This window comes from Saccopteryx leptura, chromosome 7 (genome assembly GCF_036850995.1).
Source record: "Saccopteryx leptura isolate mSacLep1 chromosome 7, mSacLep1_pri_phased_curated, whole genome shotgun sequence".
Lineage (NCBI taxonomy): Eukaryota > Metazoa > Chordata > Mammalia > Chiroptera > Emballonuridae > Saccopteryx > Saccopteryx leptura.
Genome location: NC_089509.1, coordinates 55,579,907 through 55,592,154, shown reverse-complemented (window position 1 = coordinate 55,592,154; position 12,248 = coordinate 55,579,907). Strand labels below are relative to the sequence as shown.

Sequence of the window (12,248 nt, the reverse complement as noted above, 5' to 3'; positions counted from 1 at the left end):
AGAAAGAGAGAGGGAGAGAAAAACATCAATTTGTTGTTCACTTATGTATTCATTGCTTGTTTCTTGTATGTGTCCTGCCCAGGAATCGCACCCACAACCTTGGTGTTATTAACATGACACCCTAACTAAATGATCTACCCAGCCAGGGTCCAATTTGTACTTCTTAATCCCCTCACCATTTTCACCCATCCTCTCACCCTGCCCTCCCATCTGGCAACTGTGAAAATGTTCTCTGTACCTATGAGTCTTCTTCTGTCCTTCTTGTTCATTTATTTTGGTTTTTAGATTTCACATACAAGTGAGATCATCTGGCATTTGACTTTTCTTTGATTTATTTTACTAGCACAATACCCTCCACATTGTTGGAGATGGCAAGATTTTATTTTATTTATGACTGAGTCATATTCGATTATATATATGTACCACTTCTCCGTATTCTTAAACAGTTAAAAAAAGAACATAAGCTTCATGAAGACAGATTTTTTTTTTGGGGGGGGCGCATTCTTTTGTTCAATACTATTGCTCCAGAGGCTGTGGGTACTCCATAAATATTTGTTGAATAAATGAATGTGCCAAGGTCAGGAATTATATGTTTTTAAACTTCAGGGTATCTGTCCATGAGTAAAGGTTTTTTTTCTCTTATTTTACATCATGGTGAAGTCAGTGGTACTGTCAGCTGCTAAAACAACAGCTGAAAGAAGAGCTCATTGACTCTTTTTCCATTTATAGACACCACTAAGGTTTTAACACACTAGGAAAAACAGCTGCTCCGTTGTTTAAACAATAAATGACTCATTTCTCTCTACACCTAACACCTAACATTTGAAAAGATTAATGAGTCAGATGCAAACACGATGATGCACTTGACATTATTCCTTACTAGTCGGCAATTTTGTAGTCTTTCTCAAAACACTATTTAAACAGTATTCCTGGTGGCTTTTTGTGACCTGTCTAAATTTTTCCAACTGTCTTTTCCCCTAATATAGGTTATTTATTATAACCCCATCCCTTAAAAATGTAGACCTTTTTTCCTATTTAAATAATTACTTTATAGCTTTTTCCATTGTTTTTATTAGACTCAGGTTAGCACTTGGTTGTACTATGTGTTTGTTTGTAAACACAGTCAAACCTTAATTTAAATGTTTTTACATACTCCTTTCCCTCTAGAGAAAGAGGGCTTCTTTGGCTAATTTCAGTAATTTGACAAAGGTTCCTTTACACTGAAGCACTAGCACAATGCACTGCTGCCAGTGAAGTCACCAAACCTTCCTTTACTAAGAAAGCAGAAATAATACCCTAGTTTTGAAAACATCAAAGTTTCAATTAATACAAGCAAGGGTAAAGTCAACAAATGAACTATTTACTTAAAAATTATTTAAAATTAGCCTGACCAGGCGGTGGCGCAGTGAATAGAGCGTCGGACTGGGATGCAGAGTACCCGGGTTCGAGACCCCCGAGGTCGCCAGCTTGAGTGTGGGCTCATCTGGTTTGAGGAAAAGCCCACTAGCTTGGACCCAAGGTTGCTGGCTCCAGCAAGGGTTTACTCGGTCTGCTGAAGGCCCGCAGTCAAGGCACATATGAGAAAGCAATCAATGAACAACTAAGGTGTTGTAACGCGCAATGAAAAACTAATGATTGATGCTTCTCATCTCTCTGTTCCTGTCTGTCTGTCCCTGTCTATCCCTCTCTCTGACTCATTCTCTGTCTCTGTAAAAAATAAAAATTAAAAAAATTATTTAAAATTATTTACTTACAAAATAAAATTTATTTTTGCCAAAACTATATTGAAATTATTTACAAAACAGTGCATAAACTTTACATAGGGATTGGTTTATTCCCGACTTAGTTATAATTTTTAGTTTTTACAGAAATGATCACCTAAAAATGACAAGTTTAAGGGTTATAACTTATATTAGAGTTGGCTCATATTTGGAGCTATGTTTTTTAAAGATTTTATTTATTGACTTTAAAGAGAGGAGGGGGGGGAGAAGGGGTGGGAAGCATCAACTAGTAATGGTTGCTTCCTGTATGTGCCTTGACTGGGGAAGCTCAGGGTTTTGAACTGAAAACTTCAGCATTCCGGGTCCATGCTTTATCTATTGTGCCACCACAGGTTAGGCACTTTGGAGCTTTTTTAAAGCGCATTTTAATAATTTAAAAAGTTGTGTTTTGATTACTCTGTAAGAATAGTAATATTTTTAAAAATAATACTTTCGAAACATTAAATGGTGCTGCATTAATTCTTTATTAAATTCAATATGATACAGTCATTTAATATCCAGAGACTAATAATTTACAAGCATTAGGTACAAAATAAACATATTTACAAACTAGATACACTTTGATTACAATTTTAAATATAATTTTTAAAAAACTGACAGTAAAACCCTAGAAAAATGAGTTTTTCCTTAATCATTAAAAACTTTCTTAAAAGCTTTTTCTATAATTGTAAAAACTATTCCATGCCTTATAGTTGAAAACCAGTATCTTTAATCTTGAAATATCTTTAAATAGAAATCCAGCTCAACTCAAGATCAACTCATTACTTCCCAAAGTCCCTGTAGGGTGAATCCATCCTTCAATTTCTCTATTGCAAGCCCCAGTTCTTCTGAATATACAGGTTCACGATCCTGTTGCTTTTTGTGGGGTAAAAGGATGAGATGGGAATAGAGAAGGTGGGCAAGGAAGAGGAAATAAAAAACAAAAAATAGGTTTCACTTAAGTTTGTGAATACTAAGTGTTGGAAAATAGAAAGTTTTTTCCCCCATAAACTATAGGTAAAATATCCTTACCTTATTGCCATCAGCAAAATAAGCCTATAAGACAAAGAAAATTATATTTCACATTCTTGATGTAATATTCTAATAGGTCAGCAGTAGGCTAAGAAACAGGTAACTAATATACAGAACAATTCTGTGACTAAACTCTTATTTTAGAGAAAAAAAGAATTGACTTAGAAGTATGAAATTTCACCCCTACTTTTTGTTTATAAGAAGATACTGGCCAAACAAAAGCAATCGGTCAACAAATGCACGTAGTTTAAGATAGCAGAAGTAGTCTATAATTAGATATTTTATACTAATTTCATGCTTTTGTTTAAAAATACTTGTTCCAAGAGAGGTATGCTGGTCAGATTCATAAATGACAATATAAAATAAGCATTATTATTATTATTTTAGCTATTAATTAAATAACACAAATGTGGAAATGGGAAAGTTTATTCCTCAAATAAACTTATCTTCAAATTTTAAGATAATATACCTTTAAGATATATTGAAAGGAAGTACATCTCATAAAAATTAATTATAGAAAGTATAGATCTTTAATTTAATTAACTATATTTAACATGCTATATTATTTTAAGGTGTGGAAAAGCTTTTCACATGTCTAAAATCATGTTCTCAAATTATTTCCCAGTTTGGTAATTCAAAAGTATTTTCACACACACAAAATCCTTAACTTAAAAATAATTCCTCTCCAACTGATGTTTAAAATTCTCTCAAAAGTCTGAAGGTCAATGGTGCTTTACATACTTACTCCAGTATTTAATAAAACATAACTCAGATAAAAACCCACAAGAACTTTAGTAGCCTCCTTTATGATGCTCACCACAAAAGTGTCTGGGTGGTCATCAGAGTCTATTTCCACGTCATCTTGAATTTGTTCAACTGTCAGAGCTTCCAGGGGCTGTGGCTGGAAAGATGTGAAAATGCATCAGAGACAGTAATAATTAAACAAATAATTTTAGTAAAATGTGCTGAGAGAATTTTAAATGCTTGTAAAAGTATAACAATTATAAACTACTCGTCTAATAAAAATCATTATATAACATGTTCTATTAAAACTAACTTGAGAAATAAAATAAAGTTAAAACTTAAGCTTTTAAATCTGAAGTCAATATCATTAAAAGAATTAAAATGACAAAATAACACACTCAGTATGATACTCAGAGATATCCTTAAAGAAAAAACTGTCTTTGGACTTCATCTGACTTTCTTTCATATAGTTAGAAAAAATAATTTTGTATAATAGCAAATTTTCAAATTTTCCCAAAATAGTCATTAAATAGACTCTATAAAAAGTAAAAGAACTAAGATTTGTATGAAATATTCTAAAGATAAAACAAAATATAATACTCCTACTTGTGAATTTGTTTTTCAAATATTTGAGTATCTCTGGTGAATTAGGCACTAGCATAGTGCTACCAAGGGTACAGAGTCACTGCTCTTACCTGCAAAAGGCCTGTAATCTAGTGGGAGTGACTAAATATTAGGTTGAACCATATGAAATCGCCATTTTTGTTAGTTGAAAATGGTAAAGTATTATAATATGGTTCAACATACAAAAGTAGCTGTAACAAAAGCAATATCTATCATACTAAAAGAATTTGGAAAAAGTACAACTTTTGGCTTGTGAATCCCAGAAACTTTCACAACGTAAAGGTTGGCGTGTGATCTGGGTGGGACATTTAGGATGAGGATGATTTTCATAAGGAGGATTAGGGGAAAGGGTATTCCTGGTAGGGGGGATCAGCATCAGCAAAGATGAGAAATCACAGGATAAGGCTGTAAAATGATGAATAATCCAGTATGGTCAGTATATGAGAGTCCCATGAGACAGATTAGCTAAGTAGGGCTATAGTATTGAACAACACTAGGGAGCATCCAGTCACACTAAAGTCCATGTGAACAATGTTCCCTAGAGTTGAGGAGTGTACAGCATGCACAATCAGATACTGCAGCTGTGCAGATAAGGTGGGAAAGGTATACTTAAAATCAACTGAAATCTTTAATACCAGCCCAAAGAATTTGGACTTTATTGATATGTAATTGGTAGAGGAAGGCTGAAGGTAGAAGTGTATTATTGCTTGATAAGAGAGTGACCTGGCCCTGGCCCAGTAGCTCAGTTGGTTAGAGTATTATCCCAAGACACTAAGATTGTGGGTTCGATCCCTGGTCAGGACACATAGACACAACCAATCAGTGCATAAATAAACTGAATAATGAATTGATGTTTCTGTCTCTTTCTACCTCTCCCCTTGTCTCTCTCAAATCAATAAATAAAAATTTTTAAAAAAGAAAAAAGAGGCCCTGGCCGGTTGGCTCAGTGGTAGAGCGTTGGCCTGGCATGCAGGAGTCCCAGGTTTGATTCTTGGCCAGGGCACACAGGAGAAGCGCCCACCTGCTTCTCCACCCCTCCCCCTCTCCTTCCTCTCTGTCTCTCTTTTCCCCTCCTGCAGCCAAGGCTCCATTGGAGCAAAGTTGGCCCGGGCGCTGAGGATGGCTCCATGGCCTCTGCCTCAGGTGCTAGAATGGCTCTGGTTGCAACAGAGCAATGCCCCAGATGGGCAGAGCATCCCCCCCTGGTGGGCATACCAGGTGGATCCCGGTCGGGCGCATGTGGGAGTCTATCTGACTGCCTCCCCATTTCCAACTTCAGAAAAATACAAAAAAAAAAAAAAAGAAAAGAAAAAAGAAAAAAGAAAAAAAAGAAAGTCACCTGATTCCATACTTTGAGGTTAGCCTCAGTGTTTCAACTCTGCTCAGAGCTGTGGAATTGTGTACAAGTAATACAGTCTCCCTAACTGTGAGATGATGATGTACATAACGTTCTTGGGCAGTGAATGGCAAGTAGTAGGCATTCAACACAGTCGTTCAACAACTATGAATATTCACTAAGAATCTATTATGTGCCAGTTGAGACCGTGGGAGATCAAGTGGTTACAGAAAATAGACAAAAATCCCTGACTTCTTGGAGTTTATAGAAGAGACTGATTAGTATTACCAAATATAATTTATTATTTTTTTTAATTTTATTTATTTATTTTTAGAGAGGAGAGAGAGACAGAGAGGGAGACAGAGGAGAGACAGAGAGAGAGAGAAGGGGGGAGGAGCAGGAAGCATCAACTCCCATATGTGCCTTGACCAGGCAAGCCCAGGGTTTTGAACTGGCGACCTCAGCATTTCCAGGTCGAAGCTTTATCCACTGCGCCACCACAGGTCAGGCAGTATTACCAAATATAAAGCAAGTGAGCAGAATAGGGACAAAAAAGTGATGGGGTTGCCATTTGAGATGGATAGTCAGGGAAGACCCTCCAAAAGAGGTGGCTGCTGGGTAGGGATTTACATGAGGTGACAGAGTGAGCCATTATTATGTACGTGCGGCCACAGAGGGAGAAAAGAGGAGAAATGGAGGCAGAGAGAATGGGTAGAGCTAACATACTGAGTGTCTATGTGCCAGGCATATTATGGACATAATCAATAACTTTTTAAATCAATAACTTTTTAAGAGATTATCTTCATTTTATAATGAGAAAAATAAAACTCAGATTTGCCTAGGATCACAAATCAATGGTGAAATTGGGATTGAAGTCAGGTTCACATGGAAAGGAAGGGACAGGAGCAGAGAACAGACTGGTATAACTGACTGAATGTATAAAATAAGGAAGGGACAGGAGCAGGGAACAGACTGGTATAACTGACTGAATGTATAAAATAAGGAAGGGACAGGAGCAGGGAACAGACTGGTATAACTGACTGAATGTATAAATAAGTTAATGGGAAAAATAAAGAAGGGAAACTCCAAGGTTTTGAGCACAGCTGACTTTGAAAATGCTAAAAATAAATAAGTAGTAAATAAATAGATACATCAACAGGATGCTGCTTTTGAGAAAAATGATTCCATTTTAGGTATGCCAAATTTGAGATAGCCAATCAAGTCTGAGTGTACCTTACTGATTTGGAAATTTATTTATGTAATTAAATTATTCAACTAAATTTTAAATTTATTTATTTATTTATTTATTTTATTTTATTTATTTCATTTTTCTGAAGCTGGAAACAGGGAGAGACAGTCAGACAGACTCCCACATGCGCCCGACCGGGATCCACCCGGCACGCCCACCAGGGGCAATGCTCTGCCCACCAGGGGACGATGCTCTGCCCATCCTGGGCGTCGCCATGTTGCGACCAGAGCCACTCTAGCGCCTGAGGCAGAGGCCACAGAGCCATCCCCAGCGCGCCCGGGCCATCTTTGCTCCAATGGAGCCTTGGCTGCGGGAGGGGAAGGGAGAGACAGAGAGGAAAGCGCGGCGGAGGGGTGGAGAAGCAAATGAGCGCTTCTCCTGTGTGCCCTGGCCGGGAATCGTACCCGGGTCCTCCGCACGCTAGGCCGACGCTCTACCGCTGAGCCAACCGGCCAGGGCTTAAATTTATTTTTATTTTTAATTTTTTTAAAGGAAGACTTCCCTACATGACCAGGCAGTGGTGCAGTAGATAGAGCGTCGGACTGGGATGTAGAGGACCCATGTTTGAAACTCTGAGGTTACTGGCTTGAGCGCAGGCTCATTTGGCTTGAAGCCCAAAGTCGCTGGCTTGAGCAAAGTGTCACTCACTCTGCTGTAGCCCCCCGGTCAAGGCACATATGAAAAAGCAGTCAATGAACAACTAAGGCGCTGCAACAAAGAATTGATGCTTCTCATCTCTCTCCCTCCCTGTTTGTCCCTATCTGTCCCTCTCTCTGTCTCTCTCTTGCTGTCACATACAAAAAAAGGAAGACTTCCCTGAGGAAGTCCTATTGGTGAACAAGCCGGCGACAAGATAGTGGAAGCACAAATCAGTGGGGTCCCCGGGGCCACGCGCACTGAGCAGAGTCTGCACAGTCATCACTTTAAACATAGCTTAAAATGAAATGGCACGTAATATAGTTGTATCTAAATTTTATAGATTGTGTAAAAACTATTCAACAAACACTACATTTCACACAGTGAATGAATTACCTTTTCTTCCATCTCATAATCCACTCCAAATATAGGACTGGCAGAATACACTCTGTGAAGTGAATTGATCTCCTTAACCGATGCCTGCAGTTTTTCCACAGGATCTATTTTAAAGCCAAGAACATATCCTCCACTCTACAAGACAAAATAATAAAAGAACAAAAACAAGCCTGAGAAATGGAATTTAAGTACATATGTATGACAAATTATAGCTCTAATCGTCTTTATTTCAGGTTAATATGCAAATCGATTTTTTTGTAAGCTGATTTTTTAAATTAAAATTTTTATTTTGAAAAACTTCAAACATATACAAACACAGAAAGAAGAGTACAATAAATGCTTACATAGCCATCATCCAGCTTACACAAGTAACAAAACATGCCAACTCTGGTCCATTTGTAACCTTACCCTCCCCCAGACCTCCTCCCCTCACCCACTCAGGATTACTTTAAAGCATATCCAGATAGCACATCATTTCATCTGTAAATATCAGAGCTGATATTTCAAGTTTAAAAATACACTGTAGATTGTGAAGGCCAAGGGAACTAAGCTTTTCTTGAGCTAGACCTTGAAAAGGAATATACTATATATTAAAAGAAGTAAGGGAATAGCCTACCTGAGGCTAGCTCCTGGAAGAATTAAGAGAGAAACTTGACCACGATGGGTTGTTGGAGAACAGTGTTAAAAAATTAAGTAGCATACTGTAATACGTGAGAGAAATGCTCTGGGTTCAAGTTCTGATTTTACAATAAGTCTACTAGCTGTATGATGCTGGGAAACTTTTATTACCTTTCTAAGCCTCAATTTTCTAACCATAAAATGGTTAACAAGTCGTTGTATTAAATAAAATAATGTATATCTAACATTTCGTACAGTTCCTAAAACATAGTAAGCACTCAATGAATGGCAGCCATTATAGGCCAGGTGAAAGGAATGAGTAGATATTCATGTTTATACTTAGAATTTAGAAGAGGAATGATTTTATAAATAAGGAAATGTCTTATTTAAATGCACTTCTTCAATAACTTGGCATAATGGGGCATAGCAGTTTATAATTAGATACTATATAATCTTGTGAGAGTATAAAATCTCAAATAGCAGTGTGTGTGTGTGTGTGTGTGTGTGTGTGTGTTTGTGTGTGAATGTGTATCTATATAATCTTTGTTACTTAAAGCAGTGGTCCCCAATCCCTGAGCCACGGACCGGTACCGGTCCGTGGGCCATTTGGTACCGGTCCGCAGAGAAAGAATAAATAACTTACATTATTTCCATTTTATCTATATTTAAGTCTGAACGATGCTTTATTTTTAAAAAATGACCAGATTCCCTCTGTTACATCCGTCTAACACTCACTCTTGACGCTTGTCTCGGTCACATGATACATTTATCTGTCCCACCCTAAAGGCCAGTCTGGATATTTTCTGACATTAAAGCGGTCCGTGGCCCAAAAAAGGTTGGGGACCACTGACTTAAACAGTCTTGTGAGTTAATCAGATCTGGAATTGAAACCTAGCCCCACCACCTACTAGTTGTGAGAACATGGGCAAGGTTTCTGAATTCTCTAGACCCCAGATTCCTTGACTGTAAAATGGGGAAAGAACAGTAATTGTATCACAGGGTTGTGTAAAGACTGAGACAATGCATGAAAAGTAAAATGACCTGACTGTGTCATTAAACATGATGATTATAATGATAATAATGTCTGTCTAACAAAGAAACATAAGCAGGATTCTTCCTGTGGGAACAATCACCACATGACTTCAAACTCTTCATTTAACTTTGTTATAGTTAGAATTCTTGGATGTAAACTGGTTACTATATAAATAAGACTAAAAATAGACTGCCAAATAGACTTAAAAATCTATTAAAGACTGATAAAATATTAAGTATCTTACCTGCTGAGAGTTTTCTATGACAAGAGCTAACCCAAATTTCGAATCTCTAATCTTTATTGAACGCTAGATGTAAAATGAAAAAGAAAAAAATGCTCGTTTTTATCATGTGATAGTAGTAAAGTTTTAACATATTTTTTTTAACTTTCATAGAGTAAACTACTTTTCATACTCTAAAGAGCTCTTCCTTTTCATTACACTCCCACAGAGATCAAGAAAATGAAAACTGTCATGTTGGTAATAGGCGGCTAACTGGTAAGGCAATACAAAGATAACATCTATAATATGTACAAAATTCTCTGACTTCCAAAGAGTCACAACCTTTCTGGATTGTTTGAACCAAAGGCCAGCAATATTTCAGTTATGAAGAGCCAATGTCTTCTGTAGCTTCTAAGGCTGGGTTAGTTTGTTTGTTTATTTATTTATTTCTTTGTGACAGAGACAGAGAGAGGGACAGACAAGGACAGAGAAAGGAAGGGAGAGAGATGAGAAGCATCAGTTCTTCATTGCGACTCCTTAGTTGTCCATTGATTGCTTTCTCATATGTGCTTTGATGGGGGGGGGGGGCAGGAGGCTACAGCAGAATGAGTGACCCCTTCCTCAAGCCAGCGACCTTGGGCTTAAGCCAGCAACTTTGGGGTTCAAGCTAGTAACCTTTGGGCTCAAGCCAGCAACCATGGGGTCATGTCTATGATCCCATGCTCAAGTTGGTGAGCCTGCGCTCAAGCCAGTGACCGGGGTTTCGAACCTGGGTCCTCTGCGTCCTAGTCTGACGCTTTGTGCCACTGACTGGTCAGGCTAGGCTGGGTTAGTTTTTAAAAGTCACATGTGCCTTCTGCTTCTTACATCATAGGTAGCTAATTTCTTTTTTTTTTCTTTTGTGGCAGAGACAGAGAGAGTAAGAGAGAGGGACAGATAGGGACAGACAGGAAGGGAGAGAGATGAGAATCATCAATTTTTCATTGTGGCTCCTTAGTTGTTCATTGATTGCTTTCTCATATGTGCCTTGATCGGGGAGTGGGGGTGGGGCTATAGCAGACCGAGTGACCCCCTTGCTCAAGCCAGCAACCTTGGGCTCAAGCTGGTGAACCTTGCTCAAACCAGATGAGTCCATGTTCAAGCTGGCGACCTTGGGGTCTTGAACCTGGGTCCTCCACATCCCAGTCCGATGCTCCATCCACTGCGCCACCGCAGGCGGTGGCTAAAAGAAAAAATAACTTGCCTGACTGGTGGCGGCACAGTGGATAGAGCATTGACCTGGGACACTGAAGTCCCAGGTTCAAAACCCTAAAGTCACTAGCTTGAGCACTGGCTCATCCTGCGGGGTTGCAGACTTGAGCATGGGATCATAGACATGGCTTGAGCCCAAATGTTGCTGGCTTGGAGCCCAAGGTCACTGGCTTGAGCAAGGGGTCACTGGCTCGGCTGGAGCCCCTGGGTCAAGGCACATATGAGAAGCAATCAATGAACAACTAAAAGTGCCACAACTACAAGTTGATGCTTCTCATCTCTCTCCCTTCCTGTCTGTCTCTCTTTCTCTTAAAAAAAAAGTTATGGGCATTCACAACTGGGCATCAAGGAAGGCTGGGATAGATCAAATGTAATTAGCATCAACAGGTAAGCACGACATGAGGATTAAGTTTGCTTAGCAGAAGATGAGCAGTGACGTTAGTGGCGGTGCCAAGGAGAAGGGAAGAGAGAAGCACAGTGGCAGGCAGAACCTGTAGAAAGTGATACAAAATGTACTTGCTGGCAGGTTAGAGAGAACCATGGAGGATCTAACATTATGACCAGCAGACCAAAACACAGAGAAGGATAATCTGTGGTATGTGAAAACATATCACTCTTCCAGACAGATAGACATTGGAAGTTGAGAAAGAGAGAGAAGAGAGAAGAAAGGAAGAAATGAGGGAGGGAGAAGGAGAGAGGAGGAGGAGGGAGGGAGGGGAGGAAGGATAAGGAGGAAGAGGGAGGAGTAGGAAGAGAAGGGAGGAGGAGGAAGGAGTAAGAAGGGAGGAGGGAGGGAGGAGGAGGAGGGGGAGGAGAAGAGAAGAGGAAGGAGGGAGGAGGAAGAGGGATGAGTAAGAAGGAGGAGGGAGGGGGAGGGGGGAGGTAGAGGGGGCAGGCAGAAAAGGAGGTATTAGAGGAGAGGGGGAGGGGAAAAGGGAGACCGACTAAATGGTAATTTTTATGAAAACCTTGCCTTCCCTCCAGATTACTTCACACTCCACCAGGTTTAAGAACCATAAAACATTGGCACCCAGTTTATCAATAGGTAATCTAACTAGGTGATGGTGGGTAACACAGGCCAGTAAGATAAACTGGCCAGAAGATACATATTGATACATATCTGTAAGAGTGGGGTAGAGCAAAGGCTGAGACACAGAACTGAAGTTAGACTATGACTGACTCCCTTAGTGACAGTCTGTGATGATACCAGATTGTAAACTGTCTGGGCCTGGCTGATTTCATCCCAGGAGCCATATCTGGCAACTGTATTCTTAAATAACAAAAAGTCTTTGAAGAGCAGAAAGCACAAGGTTATTTACTACACAGTAGTTACTCAGCATAATAGAGTT

General features: G+C 39.1%; 1 protein-coding gene across 2 annotated transcripts in view; it reads right to left on the bottom strand.

Annotated features, from left to right (window-relative positions):
• Window positions 1-2,241: 2,241 nt before the first annotated feature.
• Window positions 2,242-12,248, bottom strand: part of BBS5 (Bardet-Biedl syndrome 5) — a 38,227-nt gene continuing 28,220 nt past the window's right edge. Inside the window, exons 8-12 of one of the 2 annotated variants that reach the window (XM_066346664.1) lie at window positions 9,673-9,735; window positions 7,778-7,912; window positions 3,610-3,693; window positions 2,793-2,816; window positions 2,242-2,636 (exon numbers count right to left, since the gene is read on the bottom strand). In XM_066346664.1, coding sequence (XP_066202761.1) covers window positions 2,535-2,636; window positions 2,793-2,816; window positions 3,610-3,693; window positions 7,778-7,912; window positions 9,673-9,735 — 408 coding nt within the window. In that variant the 3' untranslated portion in view covers window positions 2,242-2,534. The remainder of the gene's footprint in view (window positions 2,637-2,792; window positions 2,817-3,609; window positions 3,694-7,777; window positions 7,913-9,672; window positions 9,736-12,248) is intronic. The other variant, XM_066346665.1, reaches the window with a different exon arrangement.